Genomic DNA, 24,512 nt, shown 5'->3' with positions numbered 1-24,512 from the left:
CATTATTATTCGGTAGATTGCAAAAACTAATAACGCTATGCAACAAACTACACTCGGCTCAAGAGTCAAAGCACGGAATAAGCATAAAGTAGTGTTTCTTTCCTCTGTGGTCAAAGTGTCGAGAGTGGAGACTTAAGTGAGGCGGCCATGTTGCTATACGTCTAATACTCGACAAAAATAACTTGAAAACTAATTGACGAGTTGGCCGCACCGATCTCAGGGCGTTTGGTGGGGATGACACGCTGTTCATCTCTGTGAAAATCGCCCCCCCCCCTAGATATCGTTTGCCTGTGCCATATGATCGGAAGTTGAAAAAATGATAGAAGATGTGATTATGATCGGAAGTTGAAAAAATAATAGAATGAGATGTGATTTTGCTATGTTTACAGAGGTCATAAGTTGGCATGGTGCCCAGTGTATAAGGCAGCTTCTTCTAGTATGCTGCACAATCTGTGTCTACTTGGAGGTTTTACAGAGCAGTTTCTTGGACAAACAACTCAACAACTGAGTACTATTGCTCGTAAAATCTATCCTGAACTTGATTACCCCCAAGCAGAAGAGGTTTGTCAAACTTTCTATTACGCAACTTACTTTACTAACATACCTACATTGCTACATAAAATACCATAATAATCACGGTAAGCGGAGATCCTGTCAGAGCTAGCAATGATTTTGTAAAGAGGCCTCAATTTCGAGGTTGATCTTAAAGAAAGATTAACTATTAGGTAGATATTCTAAATTCATAGACAAGAGTAGCCCAAAATCAGCTATGCTACGGTACACCTAAATCTATTCCACTATTATTGCATAGTTTATCCAGAAAATCTGATAGGGCCTACAGCATATACGTTTCTACACCTTACGCTCTGTTCTGTCTTAGTCAACCGCACGAAAATCGTCAGATGAAAATTGAAACAGCTAAGTATCTCTTCACCCCTTCACACCCATAGACATTGCTATTTCGTCAGGTGTATTATAAGAATATGAATTATTTTCAAAAGAAAATTCAAAGTAAAGTAGGCTACTTATAGTCAACTATCGATTAGCATTTGAATAAATGCAATATCTCATTAATCTTATTCTATAAGAATATTAATTCTCATTATTTATAATCACCTGTGAACAATGTTGATCAACTCTCATTGGCAAGGTTATTGCATTTATATTCTCATCGGAATATTTTCGTCCTGTTGACTATAAATTAGGTCCGAAAATTAGATAAATCTGAATCTCTGACCATCGATCAAACCCTCCCAGAGGGTCATTTTCCAAAAATGCAGGTAATCACGGGAAATCGATTAGGCATATCTCTGTAACCATACATAGGAAAAAGTTCAATTATTATATGTAATTAGATTTGTTACATTATGGACTACAATATATTTGTTCAATTCATTTCTCAAACGGAACAGTTCAATGACAGTCTCATTTGACTTTTTGGTTTTCTATGATTACCGGTACCAATGAAATGAATATACCATTCAAGTAATTTGTCTGGGATATTCTTTTCCGCCTTGATAAAAAAGTCCATAAATTGGAAGCTCTCAACTGCTGTGTTAAATTTGTATTCAAGAAAAGCTACGGTAATTGCAATTCCATGTTATTCAACTTTCAGGCTTTGCAGAGTTGCCTGAAGGTGATTATAGTTCGACACCCTTTTGAAAGACTGCTATCTGCTTATAGAGATAAATTGGAAAATGTGAATGTTAGAAAAGAGCATGGATCAGTTCATTTTTACCAGAGTTATGGCTCAAAAATTGTTGAACGGTTCAGAGTTGGTGGTAATAAGACAAAAACTGAAGAGGTACTGAGACCAGGAACGTACCATTGGCAGAAGGATCAACCAAAGCCAGCCGGTTTTGAACCAACATTTCAGGAGTTTGTAAGGTGAATAAATCACATTAGATGTAGCGTTTTATCTCTACCATTGATACTATTATAGGCTACATACATCAGTCCATTTGTACCATTCTCTATATAATATATTGATTCACTGCTAAATTCAATAGAAAATGTTGTAATTATATATTTTTTTGTATCTTGCAAGCTTGACAGGCTTTATTGAAGCCAAGAAAATATTTTTTGTTGGACATTCACATGGACATCATCTGAATTGTAAATATTTTGAGGATGTTTATTTTCTTCTTCTCTTCTCAATTTCAAACACATATTTGAATATAATAGGCTTACCAGATATTGTATGATACTGAAATGGCATGTGGATTAGCTGCAGCTGAGTCATTCTAGCAATAATGATCTGAAGCTTGATGTAATAACTTTCTTCCTATGAGAATTTTCTATTTGATGCCTCAAGGCAGAAATATCATTGACACTGTTATTTCTTTCTTAATGTTTTGCACTGATTGTTGTCAGAAAGAATACAGTAAGCCGACATTAATGAGAGTGTACTCAATTTTGTAATTAATCAACAAACTAACAAATTCATGCAAGTATCTCCAATCCCCTACTACCGACACATCAATTCTCCCATAAAAGAGGATTCCATAGAAGTATCCCATTCAGATTAATGTTATCCACTCTATAGATCAAATTGGGGAGTATGTTCTTTTTCATAGTTCCTACTTATAGAATGAGATTTTTGCTGTCTCAGATACACGAACAGCTGTGAAGTAATTTTTACAGAACAATTTGCAATTTTTATCATTATAGTCATCATGAGGAATACGTTTTTACTATGTTAGCATCCAAATATGATGCAATCACATTATTTTAATGTTCATTATGAAATCCAAAACAGTAGGCTATGCATAGTCTGAACACATAAACATTATTTGTAAAAGAAAACCCATGTGAGGCTTCATTTGGTTTTCTGTCATCACATGGTCTTGAAATTTGGTAGCACAAATCTGCTCATTGCAGAAGCTTCATGCATGCTTTTTCAATTGGAATAAAACATGATTTTGTATTTACGAAATCAATAATTTGTCTCTGTCAATACATCCTATAAAATTTAGTCTCTACTTGGCTTTACTGTTAGGTCATTGGAGTGTTTAATAGCATATTTCGCATATTAGACTTTTCCGGCTCGAAATCGGTTTTCAAGTCCGAGTCCGTAGGCCGAGGACTAGAAAAGATTGAGAGCCGGAAACACATTTTTGCCCGTGGTGCGAATGCTATTTTTCGCCACACAAAAAAAAATTGTATTTCATTCATCCAAATAGAATGATAGTATCTTTTTGCAAAATACTTTATTCAATTCTAGTTGCATAAACTGATTCCGTTTCATAAACTATTTTGTAAAAACGTACACATCAAATCAGAATCAGCTGACTTCAAGGTTATTTTACAGCCCTAGGGCCGTAAAACTTTTACCGGCCTGGTCAGAAATCAATCACTTTCGGCCTCCATATGACGCACGAAAACCAGCTCATTACATCCAAGTGGGGCGAAAAATACTTTTTATCCAGTTATAGTTAGCAACCCTTTATTAACCCTAGAAACACAACACAAAACAAGCAACGCTTGAAGACATAACCCCTTACGCCTAACACCATCTTAAAAATATCTCAAAACTACTAGATCCATTTTTTACACTGTTTTTCATGATCAAACTTTCAAGTCTTAACGTTTAACAACTAAAATATAAAATGATAATGAATATAATAAGGCAAACATAGGTTTATAATCTGTAGAGGTTGCTGAAGAATCTTATTGTGAATGTAGATCAATAATGTGCTCTTATGATACTTTTCAACACTCTTTACCAATGCTATCATCGAGTTTGAGCATATCTCTAACTAGAAGTATATAATTTGGATCGTCTACATCAATCATATTCGAAAATAAGCAAAATTTTCGTGCGAAGCCTAAATGAATAAACTATACACTAAAGATAACAGTGGTTACACGTAACCCCAAGGGATTTTTTCACCCACTTCTGACCGACTTACATCTTCTAAATCACGTGTGTACAGAGGTGGTAGACAAAGAGAGAATACAAAAATCCCAGATCTACAAGTTCACTGCTACCAAGGTGATAACAGAAAATATAATGGTCTGGGGTTACGCGTATCCCCTGTTGTCAAGGGGTTATTCCCTTAATAAGTCAAGAAATTCCATTACATAGTGCATCAATGATGCAGCATGCTATAAATGGTTGTGAAGCAGTTTAAAGCTTAACTATTCAGGACACGTCCCCTCCTAATAACCTTGTATTTACCTTACTTAAGGACCTCTAGGATGATTCCAAGCATAATGACCACAGTAAAACCAACAATCTGAAGAGCTTTAAAAACTCTTTCGATCTTTTACTCTACCTGAGAACTTGAAACTTTGGTTTCAAACAACCAGCTTAAATGACTTAGAAGTTTATACCGTTTTCAAGTATACACTTTTCCAACTGAAAAAAACCGAAAGCATGGCTCTTATTTTATCTGTGCGATCAGGCGGCTCTGCCTGCGAAGACATAACATATTTTCTTTATAATTTGTCTGTTTTCACAGGTATCTGATCAGCACAGATCTTCTTTCATATGCAGATGATCACTGGATTCCCTACTATTTATTCTGCACTCCATGTTTATTGAAATACGACTTCATAGCAAAAGTTGAGACATTGTTCAGAGACCAAATGTACATAATCAGAGCTCTAGATGTGCAACAAATTATAAAACCAACATGGAAGCACCAGACCAAAGGCAGTCACTCAATCGATACAATTTCAAAAGCTTATTTCTCCCAATTAACAAGACTGCAAATAGAAAAACTATATAAAAAATATAAATTGGATTTTGAATTGTTCGATTACATTCCAGACGTGTATTATAATTATGCACTTGACTAATAATAAAAACTGATGAAAAGGATTCAAGTATATATTTTATTTTATTTTAATGATGGAATGTGCTTTTTTGGCGAAATAAATTCAATTCAATATACTGTTATTGGAGTACTATAGTCTACTATTATTACTGTGTGTAATTTTCTCCATTCCAAATTTGATTACACGTTCTGCTATTGTTTTGGACGTGTCACCGGAGGAGGGTGATGAGAGTTTATGACAGTATTGTGAGGTCTATAACTGAAGTTGCGACTCAAACTGAAACTATTTTCATCCGAAACTATTTTCTAACTCTGAAACTATTTTCAAACTACTCAAACTGTATCCGTCATAGGTCATTGATGAATTATTGTAGAGAGTGCTCAGATCAATGCCATGTGTTGTGAAACGAACTTGACTGTATCTTCTGGGTTGGATAATGCATTGGTTGTGAGAGACTTGAGTCTACACCAAAGATCTATTGATTTATTCCTAAATAATAATTAGTTGCAGACAGATTTCAAATATCGCCAACATGCTCACAGCACTGATGATTCTAACGATCTTCTACAAAAATCAATTCAGCATATCATAGTGAAAATCACTCTTTTAAAGAGGACCAGTTCATAAACCAGTTCGAAACCTTACTTATGTACATTGCTCAAGTTGATTAACGGAGAACACATGAAAGGATAGACGCTAATGTATGACAAATGACAAAGTGAAAATAAATATTTGGGCTGACAGGGGTTCAGGAGTTTTTTTAAATATTTTATTTTATTAAAAGTTTAGATATAACGCATACATAGATCCGGGAGTGCATAGCGATAAGTTGTACCAGTCAATAATCAACAACTCTCGAGTGGTGTCGATCGTTCCCCATCCAGAAATTCGTAGAGTGATTAGTAATAATCGTGCAGCGATCTACAAATTAATAGAAAATTGCATCTGCTATTCCCTAAAGGTATGACTTATTTTCTAATTCACATGCTAATTTAGTGATTAATAAGTTGAAATGAGCAATTAGAGAAAGGCCTTATACATATGCGACATTAATTACATTTGGACGGGCAGGGTAAACATTCATTATGTGAAGTGTTGAAAAGAACAATATTAAAGAAAGCAAAAGACAATTTATTCATTGTGATGTGGATAGAAGTAGGCCCAATGCACCTAACAGTAACTTGCAAATGCCACATCTTCATACATTCAAAATCAGTAGACATTCGATCGGCATTATTTAAACTAATTGTTATGACAATTTTGATAAGAATTATTAATCACTGATCAGAATAGAAAACTTGTTCAGAATTTAAATCTAGATAACACGTCAACAAACATGTTGATTTTTACAAAATATATGGATTGGGCCTAATACAGCACATTCTTCTAGATCTAGTTAATCTGTATAAAGATGACCAAAATCTTTCAAATGCCACAATTAAAACAATGATTAAGATTCTATTGAGGAGAGAAAACTTAATTACAGGAAGTTCAAACAGATTTCAAAAACATTCCTCTTGAATGGGCCTTCCAATTAGTTTATGGACAGGAAGTTATAGGAATGAGATTTAAATATGAGTTGATTATTACAGACTAATGATTAGGCCTCATGTACTTTGTTGTATTGTCTAAATCATGATTTTAATTATATTATAATATAAATTGTCCTATATGTAAAATTGTGATATTATGTCTGCGTTAATAAAACATATTCTATTCGATTCACTTTTGTCGCTCTTCTTCTTCCATTACACTTTCCTGTAAAAAAAACAAGCAAAAATAACATTAATGAGATAAAAATTATAAGAAATTGGAGGAAATAGATGACAAAAGATGAAATGTAATTGTTTCATTTAATGAAATGGTGCTTTCCAATGCGTGAATTCATAACTGTCAGCTGTAATAATTTTTCAAGAAATAGGTGCCCAGTATACTAAGCAGATTGATACAAGAAAATATGCATAAACATTGCATATTCCATTATTTTTCCATGAAAAACGTTATGTTCTCACAAAAATACCATAATTCAATGTCTGCAGTACAAATGGAAAAATTAACATGGAGACCATGTTATAGCTGATAGACAAACACTAGGATAAGAGAACTTTAACCACCAGGATGTGCCTTTATAAATACAGCCTTTGTATGAAGATCAATAGGATATTTAGTGCCAATAATTTTCAATCGAATTCCACAAGAAGAGGAAAATATAAAAAATTGTAAAATAAAATATAATATTCTAGATTATAGTGAATAGGGTGTAAATATATACAGGATGATGAATACTTTGGTAGTCCTAAATTCAAAGTGAGAGAAACAAATTTTCATTGGGCCGGGTGAATGAAAACATAGGTACAAATAGATTTCTCATGGGATAGGTCATTTCGTGCCAGATTTCACTGTTACTTCAAGCCAATCGTCCAGATAATTCTTTACTTGAAGCTATGTGGTGCAAAAGTTTCGCCATTCAAACACATGCATTTTTCAAGCAAGATTTAGAAAAAAAATCCAGGGAGTCACTATAGTGCAGTTGGTGCATTTCAGCGCTGGTGGCAATTTAAAATTGTGGCATTGCTTTCTAACATGGCGACAAACGAGTCACCATGTTATTATTTCTCTATTCTTATTCTTTTGTAAAAACGAGTAGATCAAGTAAATTCTCGTTCAGCATCAAGAACCGAGTGAACGTAAAAATTGTAGTGAATAAAATTCTTACTTGGAAGAGAATACTTACGGGTTCAGTAAACCATAAAGAAGCGCCTAGATTGGTGTGAATAATAGTGAGTAAATACTTCATGGCAAGAAGATACTCGTAAATTTACAGGGTTGCCTGATCCCAGACTTGTCTTAATTTACCATAGTATATTCAACGGAATGAGATGTGAAAACATTGTTTTGGTTCGTGAATTATTAGGTTGATTGACATATGTTGAATAGCTTTAATTTTTTTTTTAAATGGAAGCCCATAAACGAATCTCATAAAAACTGAGTAACCAGACTGTCGAGAATTTACTTGAAATTTTTGCAGCATTTGGTTGTCTTGCGAGAAATACTCGAAAGTAACCCGTTTCAAGTCAACTCGGAACTGTATTCACATCTATAATGCAGTATAGTACTCGTATTCACACATCTATTAGTACTCGTAGTTTGTTTACTCGTAAGACTTACCATGCAAGCACTCGTCTCGTCCTACTCGTTTCTATTCTCGTTTGTGTATTAAAATTAGTTTATTGTATGCTTCTCATTAGTAAGGTTGAATAATGGTTATGGTTATTATTATGAGTAGTGAGTAGTTTTAGAGAGTTGCATTTATTAGTATTATGACTAATTGGATTCAACTGATAATAAACTGATGATCCCCTTGCACATAGTTTTATAGTGGAGTGTCATTAAAAAAAAACAATGCAGTGCAATAATGTGTTTCAAGAAATAATAGGTCTACATGTAATGTTTTGGATATCAATCAACTCTTCCATCATTCAGATGAATTATTATGATTTGAAATATACTATAGTGAGGTCCACGTTATAATGACAGTATTTGATCAACACTTTGGTTTTGCTATCCTTGTCTATCATTCAACAAAGCCGGTGGTACTATCCTTTTCTAGGTCCACAACGGTGCCAATTATGTTTTTGACAGTGTAGAAATATGATTAATTAATGCAGAGAATCGGCATCGCTATTCTTCTATCTTCATCCACTATCATTATAACGTGGACCTCACTATATGTTAATCTATGTCTTATTCCATGTTTTGCCTTCGATGCTGAGATCATCACTAGCCCACCCAGATAAGTTGTTTTCACGACGCCCCTGCATCACATTAGATATCTAAATGATTGAATAGCAAATGAAAACAATTTAAATAGTTTTTTTAAATTCTGATTGGAGGAGAATAAAGAATACGCACCATCCAGTTCCAGAAAGAATTCTGTTTCTTCGTCCACAGCAGATAGTTCTGCAATACAATGATGGTGTGACTACAGTCTTCCAGCATGTGCTCAGTTATAAAAGCGTGCTTTTTCAGTAATACAACATTTTGTACTGACAAATGAGCCACTCCAAATGCACCTAGTGTAGCACAGTGGACCTTCAAAACGCAAAACACACACACACACACACACACACACACATATATATATATATATATATATATATATATACCATATATGTCTATCTTTATATATATGATATATATATGGTAAATTATGAACCGGGTACATCCGATAAGCAGTTTCACTTACTTTCTGACGTTTCGTCATTATCTCAAATGACATATTCGGAGCGCAGGTAATCTTACACTAACTCCTGCCTGTGCCTCGAAACTCCTCCCCTCTCCTTCCTCCACGTGTTCAGGCTGGCGCTGTTGGGTGAATGGAATTCCCGGAGAAGTGTCTGGCTTTTGTGATGTGTTTGTTGTGTTCAGAATGATTTTCCAAAGAGAAGAGATATTTGTACTGTCATCCCTTTTGTTAAGGCTACCTTGTTTCTCTATTTCCAAAGCCTCTCGTACAATCCTAACCCGAAAATCATGAATGTTTGCTATTTGTTTAGAATTTTTAAAGTTTATTTTGTGCCCTGTGTTCTTTTCGTGGTTGTAAAGAGCTGAGGTGGATTGTTTGTTTTTTATGCTAAGTTTGTGTTCCTCTATCCTGGGTGATATTCTTGTATTTGTTTGACCTACATACGTGTTTTCACAATTCAGGCAGGGGATGCTGTAAACGCCTTGATTTTCTAGTTCTAATCTCTGGACGGGTTTCTTTAGAAATTTTGAAATAGTTTGGAAAGGTTTGTAGACTGGTTTGATTTGATGTTTTTTCAGTATTCTTCCAATACGATCGGTGGTACTGAGTGGTGTATCCAGCTTGTGTATTTTTGGAAGGCCATAAATTTTCGGGCACCTACTAGATTTCTCTCTCGGAATTAATTTAAGTTGAGTGTCTGGGTCGATGTCTGATTGTTTGATTTTTGACTTTGTAATTTTCTCAAGGTAGGTCGTGGGGTCTCGTTGAACGGCTTGTAGGCTGCATCTTTAAGGATATTCTCTAGTTTTTCGTTATATATTGTTTTGTCAATAACTGCTGTAGAGTTACCCTTGTCAGCTGGTAAGATTACTATGGAGGGATTTCTAGAAAGTGTTTTCAAGGCTGTGATTTCGCCCGAAAATTTATGGCCTTCCAAAAATACACAAGCTGGATACACCACTCAGTACCACCGATCGTATTGGAAGAATACTGAAAAAACATCAAATCAAACCAGTCTACAAACCTTTCCAAACTATTTCAAAATTTCTAAAGAAACCCGTCCAGAGATTAGAACTAGAAAATCAAGGCGTTTACAGCATCCCCTGCCTGAATTGTGAAAACACGTATGTAGGTCAAACAAATACAAGAATATCACCCAGGATAGAGGAACACAAACTTAGCATAAAAAACAAACAATCCACCTCAGCTCTTTACAACCACGAAAAGAACACAGGGCACAAAATAAACTTTAAAAATTCTAAACAAATAGCAAACATTCATGATTTTCGGGTTAGGATTGTACGAGAGGCTTTGGAAATAGAGAAACAAGGTAGCCTTAACAAAAGGGATGACAGTACAAATATCTCTTCTCTTTGGAAAATCATTCTGAACACAACAAACACATCACAAAAGCCAGACACTTCTCCGGGAATTCCATTCACCCAGCAGCGCCAGGCTGAACACGTGGAGGATGAAGGAGAGGGGAGGAGGTACTCCCTCCAACCACGAGGAGGAGTTTCGAGGCACAGGCAGGAGTCAGTGTAAGATTACCTGCGCTCCAAAGATGTCATTTGAGATAATGACGAAATGTCAGAAAGTAAGTGAAACTGCTTATCAGATGTACCCGGTTGATAATTTACCATATTCATCCATCCGCGAATTTTTAAAATCTGTAACCCTTTTTATCTCCATCCATCTGCACAGCGTAATCTGTGGTCTCTGCTGCTACAATTGAGTTTCCGTGCGTACCCTGTGGTCACACGACCGTTAGATTCAAAACTGCAGTCTGCTCGGTTGAGAAAGGAGACTAAGTCTCCGAAAATTTCCCCCATTTCTAATGCAAGTTTTCATATGAATATATAACACAAGACATGAATAGATTGAAAACACTTGAAAACTTGCATTAGAAATGGGGGAAATTTTCGGAGACTTAGTCTCCTTTCTCAACCGAGCAGACTGCAGTTTTGAATCTAACGGTCGTGTGACCACAGGGTACGCACGGAAACTCAATTGTAGCAGCAGAGACCACAGATTACGCTGTGCAGATGGATGGAGATAAAAAGGGTTACAGATTCAGGGGACATTATGGGGTATTGTAGGGGGCGGTTACAAACGGGATATTTAAGATTTGAGTGAGTTATGAATAAGGAAAGGTGTAGCTTATGAATTGATAGAAAAGAGGAGATGATGAAATTTATTTCAATTTATTAAACAGTTGGTAGCTATGGAGCTGCTTCCAGTCCTGGTCTCAACAGACAGCAATAGTACCATAGCTACCAACTGTTTAATTAAATTGAAATAAATTTCATCATATCATAATAAATTTCACAGCTATCAAATATATCAAATGTTCAATAAAAATGAAAAATAATTTCATTAAAGTTCAATTCTACAATTCCTTTCTCCAATTTTAGTCTAATTCTTTTTTGACTTCTAATTTTAAATCTCCTCTTTTCTATCATTCATAAGCTACACCTTTCATTACCACTCAGTCTCCGAAAATTTCCCCCATTTCTTATGTAAGTTTTTAAGTGTTTTCAATCTATTTATGTCTTGTGTCTCCTGTTTTAATTTATATTACAAACTTTAAAGTGTCTTATATATATATATATATATATATATATATAATATATATATATATATATATATAATGAATATAGTAAGCATTGAATTGAGTGATTTATTATATTAGTCAAGTTAAAATGCTTTGAAACATTAAATTAGTTTCCTCAAACATGAATCATCATCTCAAAGCCAGAGTTGTAAAAAACATTTCCAGTTATATTTTACCAGTAGTTATAATTCGTATTTACCGATTGTTTATTTAGGTGAAATAAAAACGATATTGTCAGTTCCACATAATTTATTTGTGCAAAACTTAAGTTTCAATGCACTAAGGTATCATCTTCAGTGATATTTTTGGTTAGACTCAGAAGAAAACGATGAAGATGATGCATTAGTGCATTGATACTCAAGTTTGGCTCAAATAAATTATGTGGAACCGACAATTTGTTTTTATATCACCTTAATATGCAGATATTGCACAATATCTCTGTTCAAAGTGTAAATTATATCGTGTGATTCGTTACACAAGTATAATAATATAAGTAGGCTTTTTTAAGGGAGTATTATTGCAGAAATTGTAGGAAGCGCCCCTCTCTTTCCACTTCTCGGCCAGTGATATTCTCGTCATGTGCCCACTACAGCACCGTGGAACAGATTACAAATTCGAGGGTTCGAATACCAATACAACAGAAGTTTCTTGCTAATAGTTTTCAACTATAAATGATAAGTACTTTCGATGAAGTATGAAATATTTTTTTTCAATTAATTCAAAAATCCTTTCATTATTGACAACTTGGAAAAATTTATTGGAGTTTGTATTATATATTATTTCATGACTAATCCAGGAGATTTTTCAAGAAATAGGAAAGGTACAACAATTGTTGATAATGAATCTAATTTTTACACTAGGACATGGTTGCTCATCCGTATTTTATTAAATTTAACTGCGATTAAGCGCTGAATAATGATATCATAGCATTGTCTTCCTATTTGATCCTTGGCTTTGTAAGATGAAATCAATTTAAAGTAATCAAGTCAAGAAGTCGGTTAAATTCAATAGATGTATGAACCACGGGGAATATAATAATCGTGATGAATTTGAGCTTTTCAGTTTGAGTTGACTGCTTATTGGCCATTAATATTCGCTGTTAAAGTTAAAGTTTGCCCCTCGTTTATTTCGAAGTGCATTCTCCTGGTAGAATAATCACATATAAAGCTTCATAAATATTGATTAATGTGTTAATTATATGATATAAATAAGTGCATACTTTGAAATAATTGAGGAACAAACTAAACTTTACTAAGGTAAACTACTTACGATGGGCTGGTACTATTAAGTAAGCAAGGTACTAATCATTAATAACCACATCAGAGTTTTTTATGGATAGGAGCTCAGTCAAAGGATTAACTGAGAAATATATATATACAATAATTTTGCACTCGCATTTCCTAAATCATATTCTTCAAACAAAATGAAATTTGAATACCTAACTTACTCTTGATGTATGAGTGATCAATTCTCTTGATAGATTCCTGATGTATGCCATGTTAGTCTTGACTCTGCCACTAACCCAATTTATGAAGTTGATAATGTCTTCTTCACTTTTCAAGTTGATGGATTCGAATGCACCCAATTCCTAGGAAGAGAAGAACGATAGTTCAGTACTATTCTCTATTATAATTATAACGCTAATTCTGTACTATTATTTCAGTAGTACATGCAGAGCCTCCAGTACAAAATGTGTTAATTATTATAAAAATATACTCGAGATACAGTCACGCAATTTTCTATTAAAATATTCAAGACTTTGGGTATCTGAAAAAATACGAAATCTTCTATAATGTCTTATTAGATTACAATTGAATTCATCATTCGTTATGATATCCAGAAACGAGAATAGCGTACGTTGTGTTTCATCTTATGCCTCACCCGAGGCAACGTAGAGCACGACATAATACTGACAAGATTTTGGCTCACCAACATGCCGTGGGTTAACGTACGGATGAGGTACGCCTCAGCCTGTATCTGTTGTCAATACTCGATTTATATGAACATTCTACATTTTAACTTGCACATCATTTCGGGATCAAAAATAAATGTGTTTAATATTGCTGACGAAACATAATTGTTTTATTAAAATTCTGGAATGAAATAGTAAGGGCTATGACTGTTACTTCTTCACTTATGATCATGAGGCCTGAGGCAAGACCCATGAAATCTCCATAGGCCTACATATAACTTATATGCTGTATGCCTACTCAAAATTCAAAACGAACATTACCTTTATAAAACATAGTTCTCACAAGACCGATTTTCATACGATCTAGTTCTATTTCATCATAAATATTACAAAAAGACTGAGTTATCAAGGTTGATGGCCGAATCACTAAGCTGTATAGAGATTACTTTAGCATAGAATGTTACAAATGTTTCAAGTGGATTCTCAAAAATCTTCTTATCGAGGTCTATATGCGATTGAAGTTGAATTAACTGACCTCACCTGCAGAGTATGATGGATACTCGTGCTGAAGAAGTGACTTGCTCACAAACTCATGAATGAGCTGTTGAAGCCGATCAGTGGTCAGTAACCAAGCCAAGGCCAGAAGTAGCTCTCGGCTACCAACCTTCATGTTGGTTGGCAAATTGAACAAGGAAAGACAACTGTATCGCATCCGAGCAAACGCCAGTTTCACACAGCTAACAATATCTGCAGCTGTCAAATAAAACCAAACATTCTACATTAGAAGAAAATAATTTGATGCATATAATAAGTACAATAAATATATAATTATTAGACGAGCATAAGGATTTTGGCGTTTGTATCAATGATATAAAACGATGGTGTTTGTTCAACGATAACTATCGATCGCTTTGACAATTAACTTAATTAACTACGAATATTAGCCTACACACTTTATAGGTACCGATCGTATTCGTTGGCTGATGAAATTGACTCACTCCTTCATCCTTTATGAAATGGAATAGGATATATTTTCACATGCTTCTTCTATATCTATTGATATAAAATCCATACAGTAAAAAATACATTTAAAAAAATATCATTCAATAAGGAGAATATACGTAGGCCGACCATTCAAGTGACGGCAATGATACGGACATAATTGAGATAAGCACATTCGTGGATCAATAAAAATATATAGCCTTGACTGATTAAAATTATAGCTTATAATATCTTATAATAATAATAATAATAATATAATAATAATAAAATAATAATAATATAATAATAATAATAATAGCCTAATAAATGCAGCTCAAAGTAGTAATCAGCATAAGTTGATTGTGGAGAAAATCCCTTACTATCAGTATGCTCCTATTTCAATAATTGAAAACAGTACCCTCAAGCTGCATTGGACAGATCTGTGCTGACTGACAGAGCGATTCCACATAAACAGGCAAGATTTAATCCTGATGAATAAGCTGACCAGGGAAACATTCTTAATGGATGTTGGCATCATTCCATGCTGCCATAACATGGAACACTACTACATTGAAAAGATTTCCAAGTATCTTCCCCTGGTAGCTGAGATAAAAGATATCTGGCAAAAAGTGGTAAGTAGGATCGAGTCTTGATAGGCTCATAGCTACTTGAAGGTACAGCAATCCAATGATAAGAATAATTATTTTTAATGGGTCAACAATAGAAGTGGATTAAAAACAACTTACAATCACATCGCATTTTCTTTTGAGTGGTGGAGCAACAAAGGTTGTGAAGAAGTTTCCAAAGAGCGGGAACCTTGACACAGAACAATCATAATTCATCAAATTTTTAACAAAGTGTTATCACGCAGATCACAAGACTAAAGAATACATAGAATCATCTGTATTATAATATGATATAATTGTTCAATGATCTACAATAATAAAAATAACTATGATAGTTGCAAATAATCTAATTGTTATGGAAAAGAACTGTTGGTAACGTTTACACAACCCAAGAAATAGATAAATAGTCTATGAAGGTCCTTGTGTCCAATTATACTGCTTTTTATATATTTTTTCTAAAAAAATAATTTATAACAAATAATAGAATAATAATACACTTATCCATTTGAAGCTACAATGCAAGAAATGAACTTGCAAACTTGTCAAATAGACCCTATGTTGAAAACGGTTATTTTAAGTGTAAATGGTGTTGACTCGACTAAGCATTCCATCAACAGTTCATTTTCATAATAAATGGAACTTGTAGGAAAAATTGAATGTGAGAATGAATTGATTCGATAGTGCAGTGTACTATCAAAAAAAAATCAAATTAGCAAATCACCGCCTTAAAGTCAACATAAAAGGTTGAACTCGAGCTTATTAATCTTCTTGGTAACGAGACGGAAGTAGGGAAATATTTCTAGCATTGAAATATCCAATATTTTATATTTTTATTTTAAATTTCGGTGGTTGATAGCAATGCTTCCAGTAACGTCCTCCCACATATTGGCTGCCTACCAATTGTCCCTGCTCAATGTCTCTGCATAGAGATTTAAATACAACAGTCAACAGTGGATGGGGGGGGGGTTTGCAAGGCCCCCACTTCATAGATAATACTTTTCATTTCAAGTACGGTAACAAATAATTATCCATTTCAGAAGAATTGCATCTCTAGTGCAAAAAAAGTGAAGAGTGATTGTGGCTCCTGCTTTGAAACCTATCCTAATTCTAACAACCTAACTTTTCCATTGTGACTCGCATCTTTTGTGCTAGATCCAACAAGAACAAAATGCATGTTAAAAACTTTTTGTACAATATGAGTTTAGTAACATTAATTTTTTTCTTTTAAATTAATGATGAATGACCGCCAGTTCAAAATCAAAAGGTGTCCCAACAAAATGTAGTAGGCTGCTGAATTATTCCTAATCTCAGGGGGGGGGGTTGTAGGATTTGATAATAAACAAACCAATTGAATTAGTAAGGCTTACTTCGTGCTCGCCATGTTTATTATAAAACTCTCGATAAGGAAATACATAGTTGATAATAGCTATCGATATTACATCAGTTGTCGATAATCAGTTACAGTATCATAAATATCAATCTTATATTACTATATCGATACTACATTACTTTTTCCTTTTGATTAAGTAAAACAAAGTATTGATATTTAAAAAAAAATAGAAGGTGAACATCATTACAGTACCACAACATAACCGTAAACCGAGAACAAATTTGCATTAAAAAATGTATAGTGTGATATAAAAGTAATATGTGATTAGATGATCATAATCATGAACAGAGAACAAATTAGCATAGAAAAATAGATAGTATGTGAACATCATAACTATGACATATGATAACCTGATCCAACCTGCCTATTTTGTGACAAAATCCTTGAACCATTTTGGTGGGCATGCAGTACATGTTGGACGCTGATTATAGCTACTTTTATGTCCAGGTTCATTGTCCTTCTCACCATCATTTCTACATGCATCATCAATTTCATTGTTATGTCCCCTATCTTCACTATGATCTAGATTTGTCTCAATATTATTCTTTTGGTATCTTACAAAAGGCTTAAATGGGAAACGTTTCTCACAACAATTGTTCCTTGAAGTGTTCTTGTCTGAACTGAAGTGCCGTTTCGTGCAGTTACAATCAAAGTTCTTGAGCAAAAATGTACTGGATAGTTTATTTTCCTTTGCTTGCCTTAAAAGAACCTCATCGCCCTTTTGAACGTTACTAGCTTGAGCATGCCTAGTCCTATCACTGTATTCTTTGTTTTTTATCTTTGCCAAAGCATCCTTATCCCTTATATTCTCATCAAGTCTGACAAAATATTCTCTATGGCCTGTTAAACATAAGGTCACCTGGTGCAACACCTGTAACATTATGTGGAGTGGATCTATAATGGAATAGAAAAGTCTTTAATTCCTCCTTCCAATCCTTGTTTTCAATTTGTTCAATCTTTAAACATTTCAAAATTGTTCTGTTTTGTCGTTCAATTTCTCCATTAGCCTGAGGCCAGAGAGCTGTGATATTCCTGTGCTCAACATCCAAGCCCTGTAAATATTGCTTGAAAGCATTGGAAGTAAACTACCATTATCAGATACTAACAGCTTAGGTAGACCAATGTGACAGAATAATCTACCCAAGATGTCTATAACACTTTCTGTGGTGCAAGATTTAGTAATATGAACCTCAATATATCTGCTACCACAATCTACCACACAGAACAAAAAATGACCATATGGTAAATGCCCTAGAAAATCCACCGAATTGCCTGCCATGCTTTCTCAGGTAGTGCTGTAGGACACAATGGTTCAGGTCTAGCTGGGGACGACACTAACTGACAGCTTTTACACTGAGACACAAAATTTTCGACATCTTTATCCAAATTCCTCCACCATACCTTTGACCTCAATCTGGCTTTCATACCTGTCATTCCAATATGTCCCTCATGTGCCAACTCTAATGTTTGCAAGTATAAATCTTTTGGTAAAACAATACGGACTCCCTTAAAATAACATAATCAACTATTGCTAATTCATTTTCCATGATTTGGTATATCCTTAGTCCACTGTTTTGTCTCTATACTGTTTCCAAGTTGGTTCAACTCATCATCCTCCATAACATATTTCCTGATTTCTGAAATAGTTATACTTTTAGGAACTCCTTCACTATCAAGGCGTCTGACCTTCCACTCTCCACAATCAAAAGTGTCTACCTTTCCATGTGAATCAAGCAACCTTGATAAAGGGTCAGCAATATTTTGTTTGCCTGGTTTATAGAAAACTTTAAAACGAAAACCTTGGAGTCTCAAAGCCCAACGTTCTAACCTAACACTGGGCTTTGACTTGGGGCCAAATATAACTTTCAAAGGTTTGTGATCAGTCACTAATAGAAACTCTTTGTTATACAGGAAGAAATCAGGAACAAATCATTTTTCACAATCCCATACAATAGTTAGCGCCTCCTTTTCAGTTCACTATACCTCTTATCCATATCTGTTGATGATTTTGCAGCATATTGTATAATCCGTGGTCCCTGAATTTGATTCTGAACATGCACAGCCGCTAGACCTACAGGTGAAGCATCACAAAATACCAGAGTTTCAGCATCTTTGTCATAACCTAAAGCTGAATCTGAAGTTATAGCATTTTTCAAACTATTAAAAGCTGTATCTTGTTCAGTGGTCCATTGAAATGGTAAACCTTTCTTAGCAAGCCGCCTCAATGGTTCAGCAAGTGAGGAATAAATCATGCACAAAAATTACATGTTCCTAAAAAACTGTGTACCTCCTCAACATTTTCAGGATTTCGGAAATTCAATATAACATTCTTATTTTTATCAGATGGCTTAACCCCAAGAGCTGACAATGTGTATCCTACAAAATCAATTTGAGGCATCCCAAATACACATTTTCCTCTATTCAAAGTCAACCCCAATGACTGTACCCTTCCAAAAAACTTCTCTAAACGAGCATCATGCTCTTATCTAGTTTTACCATACACAATACCATCATCATGAATTAGAACAAAACCTTCCACATCTTGAAAATTCTGTCGCAAAGTTTCCTGACATAATTCAGAAACACAACTTTCTCCCATTAACATGGTATTATATCTAAAATTACAAAATGGTGTACCTACTGAAAGTTGTGATTACTTTGGAATTTTATAAAATTTCAATTTGCCAAAACATAGACTTGAAATCAAATTTACTGAAAATAGTACAGTGAGTTACAGTATCATAAATATTGATCTTATATTATTATTTCGATACTACAGGGGTCGACCTGCAGTAAGGATTGACCATTTTACAAAATTAGTAGTACAAATTAGAGCTAACCAACAGAATACTGATAAAAATTATAGAGAGAATAGTTTCAAATTCCCGTTACAGTATACATTATGCCTTGTGAAGCACTGGCTATGTGATGATCAACTGAAAATGGTAAATTTTGATGACTATCTACTGGTTAGTTCTTTCAGTCGAATCACCCATATACATGGAGGAATGCCAAATCATCATAGTTGTAGGTGGTGTTTTTAATTTCAATTTTCTTGATGATGCATCCAAAAATACTGCAACTTTTGTTAATCAGATGAGGTCCCTGAATTTGTACTGCACTGTGAGACAATCTTTGTATCCAAGGATGTACTTGGCCAAAATAAAGCAAGGAAATCGGATTTGAATATCTATCACCATTGTAAGGAGCTTGATTTTGAGTTTGCTTGTATTACATTGTTGGAGCCCAAGATAATAATTGTTAATGTGTACCGTTCACCCAATGGTGACCCAAATTATTTCATGGAACATCTGGAACAAGTTATTCTCCACCTAGTGAAGAAAATGCCAAATCATCATAGTTGTAGGTGGTGTTTTTAATTTCAATTTTCTTGATGATGCATCCAAAAATACTGCAACTTTTGTTAATCAGATGAGGTCCCTGAATTTGTACTGCACTGTGAGACAATCCACAAGAAAGGAAGCCTGTCTAGACAATGTGGTAACGAACTTGCCACAGTGTTTGTACAGAGTGGCAGTGATGAGTTATGCTTTGAGTGATCATGAGTCTATCTGTTTCTCTGTGGATGAAAGGAGCTCTGATCTTTTTGAGAATGATCCTCCTGAGGAAATTATGGTGCGCCCAATAGCTAAGAGTCAGTTGAACCACTTCTCACACCTCCTGTCACTGGTGAACTGGAATGAAATAGTAACACCTGGCCCTGCAGAGGAAAATTTGAACAAATTCTTCAGTCGATTTAAGTATCTCTTCGACAACGTTTTCCCTGTCAAAATACAAAAACCAGATCAAAAACCCAACCATAGAAATAAGCCCTGTTGGATGAACCAAGAATTGGTTGTACTCAAGAACTGGGTCATTGTGGCCTATGATCGGTACAGAAATCTCAAGAAAAATGATGCCAAACAAATGTAACTGATGCTCAAGAAAGATTACAAAGAAAAACTTCTAAGAGCTAAACAAAATGCAAATGCACAGCATATAAACTCTTCACAAAATAAGTGCTCAGCTGCATGGAGAGTCAAAAGAAGAGAAATAGGGACTCCAGGAAGAACCATGAGGATTAAGCCAGACGTTTTCAACTCCTACTTTGTGGACTCAGTTAAGGCAGTTCGTGATTCTATAGGCACTCCAGAAGTATCAGCCCAGCAGTTTCTGAATGCTGTGCCCAAGCCTGAGGCAGCTTTCTCACTTCGACCAGTTTCATGTGAGGAGGTGTTGGAAATTGTAGGTGAATTGAAGAGTTCAAATAGTAGAGACTTTTTTGGCATGTCAGTGAATCTGATCAAGAGTGTCATTATGCAAATCCTTATACCCCTGAACTCCTGCCTGAATGCATGCATCACAGAGGGTGTCTTCCCTACTGTTCTGAAGATCGCTAAGACCATTCCAGTGCATAAGAAGGGATCATTCGATATGGCTGGTAATTTCAGGCCTATCTCTATCCTGCCAGTCTTCTCAAAAATTCTAGAATCCATCATTAAGAAGCAGTTATGCTGGTACTTGAGAGCACTGGTTTGTTTGTAGATGCTCAGTTTGGTTTTAGAGTTGGCAGAACTACAGCCCAGGCAGTTGGAAGGCTGGTAAGCACCATTCTGGAGGGTTTTGAGAGCTGTGTTTTCACCGGATTGACATTGTGTGATCTGAGCCGTGCTTTTGACACTGTCGACCACCATACTCTTCTGTTCAAGCTGGATTATTATGGAGTCACAGAGGGGACATTGGAGCTCATCAAGTCTTATCTGTCGGATCATAGCCAGGCAGTTTAGGTGAATGGAAGGTTATCTGGATTGGAAGCAATTTTTCATGGGGTTCCCCAAGGATCCATATTGGGCCCCCTACTTTTCATTATCATGATGAATGATCTTCCATCAGTGTTGGGTAACAGGTTGGTTGCATATGCAGATGACACCACATTGTATGATGTGGATAAATCAGTGGACAATCTGAATGTAGAGATGGGTCAGTCTCTGAGTGCCATCTCAGCCTGGTTTGAGTCCAACTATCTAAAACTAAATGAGGAAAAGACTCAACAGATAATATTTGACTTGAGAAATGTCACAGATCAGGCAAGGAGTGTTGATTCTAAGTTGACATGGAACCCTCATATCGACTACATGTGTACAAAGCTCTCCAGAGTAATCTACCTACTTAGGCAGCTGATGCTGTGTGTACCTAAAAGCTATGTGAGGACTGCATATATCTCTTTCTTCCAAGGAATAGTGATGTATGGATTGGAACACTGGGGTGCAGCCAATGGCATTGATAGAGTTCTCCTACTGCAGAAGAGGGCCATCAGGATCATCACAGGCTCTGGCATAATTGATCATTGTCGCCCACTTTTTTGTGCAGAATCGGTCATAACTGTCATCTGCTTTTACATCTTCATATTCCTTAAACAAATCAAGGGCACCCTGGAATGTTTGAGTCTGAGGAGTGACTCTCATGACTACAACACAAGAGGCAGAAGCCAACTCAACCTGCCCTTCACAAGGCTGAGTAGGATACAAAATAGCCCTGGTAGCCTCAGCATGAGGCTTTTCAACCGGCTGCCAGCATCAGTGAGGACTCTTACAACACGGCAGTTCAACAAATGCACCCATGCATTCCTCGTGAAACCCCCTCTTTATTCAATAACAGAGTTTTTCAATATCCCGGATGTTACCATCAAAGAATTTTATACATGAACTTTATGGGATACTGTTTTTCTTCATGTGAAATTGTGTTTTTTTGCACCTAGGACTTAATTTGCTCATTAATTTAATAAGTTTAATCAATTTCTCCTGTTGTTGATGTATATGTTTTGTGTGCTTGTTTTTCTGACAAAACAATTGCTACTATTAGCTTACAAGGTAATAAAGATTATTTATTCATTTATCATTAACTTACATTATATAATTTACAATACTGTATCATAGAGAAACAATAGTGTAAGTAGATATCCCATGGTATAGGGCGTTTATGTCGCAACTTTTACTGTTATCCTAAGCCGATTACTGTAAATTTTTTGTTGATTTTTACTGTTTTGACCGGGTAAGAGTGTATGAACGGCACAATATGAGAGACTACCAGTGTGAAAAAGCTTCACGGGTAAGAACTACGTGGGCTATCGGCTTGAGATAACAGTAAAAGTTGCAACATAAACGCCCTATGCCATGGGATATCTACTTATGCTATTGTTTCTCTATGACTGTATCTTCTTTCAACCGTTCAGGCAGATCCGAGACCGGGGGGGGGGGAGTAGACTAGCCCCCTTCTATGTTCATTTACACGGGATAGAATGAGTTTTCTATAAAGTTCAACTGTTAAAATAAATATAGATATTCTGGGAGCAGAACTCCCTGACTTGGATCTGGATCTACCTTAACTGGACCTGGCACTGGCCATGTTAAGGTTAAGCTAAGTATCAAAATAATACGATAAGCATTCTAAGAAAGAAACACAGCAATACTCACCACTTCATCAGAAGTTTCATCAAATTTGCTGTAACGAAAGTGTTCTGGCTTAATGATCTCACTACTGAAGAGTCCATTAAAAAGTTTACAAAGGTGATAAATTACTGACTTCACTTCAGTCATAGTGGAAGTATTTCTACTTTGCTTCTTAGATTAAAACAATGAACCATTTCATATTATATTCCCAGTCATCATAAAGTTCATTCTTTGACAATGTAATTTTGCTAAACGTTTTAATTAACTCCCTAATTTTAAAAATAATACAGTGCCTCCGCACTACCGGTAATTTAAAAACTTTGTTGTAGGTTTTAGGTTATGTTAATGTCTTCCTCGGCTCGCGCACTCGCAGATCAAAGACCACTATAGTGAGGTAGAAACGACTCTACCTTAACGCAGTGGCTAGAGTTACGGTAACCGTAGCTCCAGTTCGCGTTCCGGTAAAGTTATGACTTCGTTTGTCACAGCAATCATTACCGGAGCTTACCTTGTCTAAATACAGCATTTTAATGCCTATATATTATATATCCATATACGCATTACAATGCTGTATTTAGAAAAGGTGGGCTTAGTGCGTATATATGCGGATGTATGGTGTAGCATATCTGAATAGAGCATAATTATATTAGAGCAGCTGAAAATTGAACACCAACTGAAACTGACAGTATCACTACTTCTGAAGTTGTTTTCTAATCTATCTTTCGGGGTTTTGGGTACAGAAACCCCTACACCCCCCTCCAACAAAAAAAAAAAAAATCGGGAGTTCAGGTAATAAATAGCTTAGGTCTATGATGATTTGTTTAAAGGCTTTTCGCATATCTTTTTACTTGAACTTACTTTTTTTTGGTCTTTGTCACTTGGACTTACTTTTCATTACACCACCATGAGTACATTTGTACTTCAATTTATAATACAAGCTCATCTTTTAATTTTTTTTCTTTTTCCCTACTATATTTTTTCAAATCCTGGAAGGATGTAAACTTCATGATTGAAACATTGAAACGATAGGTTACTTAGAAATCATAACCATGTGACCAAAAACCATCAACACAACAATGCACATGTGAATAGCGGTAGCCGCGCATGCGCAAATATTTACCGGAACGTGAATGGAGTGGGGCCGCGGAATTGGAAATATCTGGAACTCAAAATATCAATGTTAAATGTCCTATGCTTGAAAACTGTTGCTGGGTGGAACTCCGAATATTTGTCAGACAGCGGAATTGGAAATATCCGGAACTCGAAATATGTTGCTAGGCGGAATTGGGAGTATCTGGAACTCGAATTATTTGTTTGTCAGATGGCGGAATTGGAAATATCTAGAACTCAAAATATCAGTGCCAAAGTGGGATTACTGGTAATGTGTTTGTTATTGAGAAATGGTTCAAGTCTGACTTATTTTCTGGAATGATAATATGGACTAATTAGCCCACTTGGGGTAATTCATAGCTCATTATACATTAATTTTGGACAGAAATATTGAAATTGAAC

The 24,512-nt window shown here is 35.3% G+C and overlaps 2 protein-coding genes across 16 annotated transcripts in view; one reads left to right on the top strand and one right to left on the bottom strand.

Annotated features, from left to right (window-relative positions):
* Nucleotides 1-4,916, top strand: part of LOC111052507 (carbohydrate sulfotransferase 11) — a 98,778-nt gene extending 93,862 nt beyond the window's left edge. For all 9 annotated transcript variants that reach the window (XM_039441231.1, XM_039441232.1, XM_039441229.1 and 6 more), the window contains 3 exons: nt 390-561; nt 1,616-1,887; nt 4,464-4,916. In XM_039441231.1, the coding sequence (XP_039297165.1) occupies nt 390-561; nt 1,616-1,887; nt 4,464-4,803 (784 nt within the window). In that variant the 3' untranslated portion in view covers nt 4,804-4,916. The remainder of the gene's footprint in view (nt 1-389; nt 562-1,615; nt 1,888-4,463) is intronic.
* Nucleotides 4,917-5,529: 613 nt separating this feature from the next.
* The window catches only part of LOC111052508 (tubulin epsilon and delta complex protein 1), a 36,514-nt gene continuing 17,531 nt past the window's right edge, over nt 5,530-24,512 (bottom strand). The window contains exons 1-6 of one of the 7 annotated variants that reach the window (XM_022339211.2): nt 23,025-23,496; nt 15,282-15,351; nt 14,090-14,307; nt 13,090-13,230; nt 8,695-8,742; nt 5,530-6,540 (exon numbers count right to left, since the gene is read on the bottom strand). In XM_022339211.2, coding sequence (XP_022194903.1) covers nt 6,505-6,540; nt 8,695-8,742; nt 13,090-13,230; nt 14,090-14,307; nt 15,282-15,351; nt 23,025-23,147 — 636 coding nt within the window. In that variant the 5' untranslated portion in view covers nt 23,148-23,496 and the 3' untranslated portion in view covers nt 5,530-6,504. Of the gene's footprint in view, nt 6,541-8,694; nt 8,875-13,080; nt 13,231-14,089; nt 14,308-15,281; nt 15,352-23,024; nt 23,504-24,512 lie in introns of those variants that run through there. The other 6 variants (XM_039441234.1, XR_005572940.1, XM_039441235.1 and 3 more) reach the window with 6 other exon arrangements.

Source organism: Nilaparvata lugens, chromosome X, assembly GCF_014356525.2.
Source record: "Nilaparvata lugens isolate BPH chromosome X, ASM1435652v1, whole genome shotgun sequence".
Lineage (NCBI taxonomy): Eukaryota > Metazoa > Arthropoda > Insecta > Hemiptera > Delphacidae > Nilaparvata > Nilaparvata lugens.
Note: the sequence above shows the minus strand (reverse complement) of the source record. Positions and strands in the feature narration are given on the sequence as shown.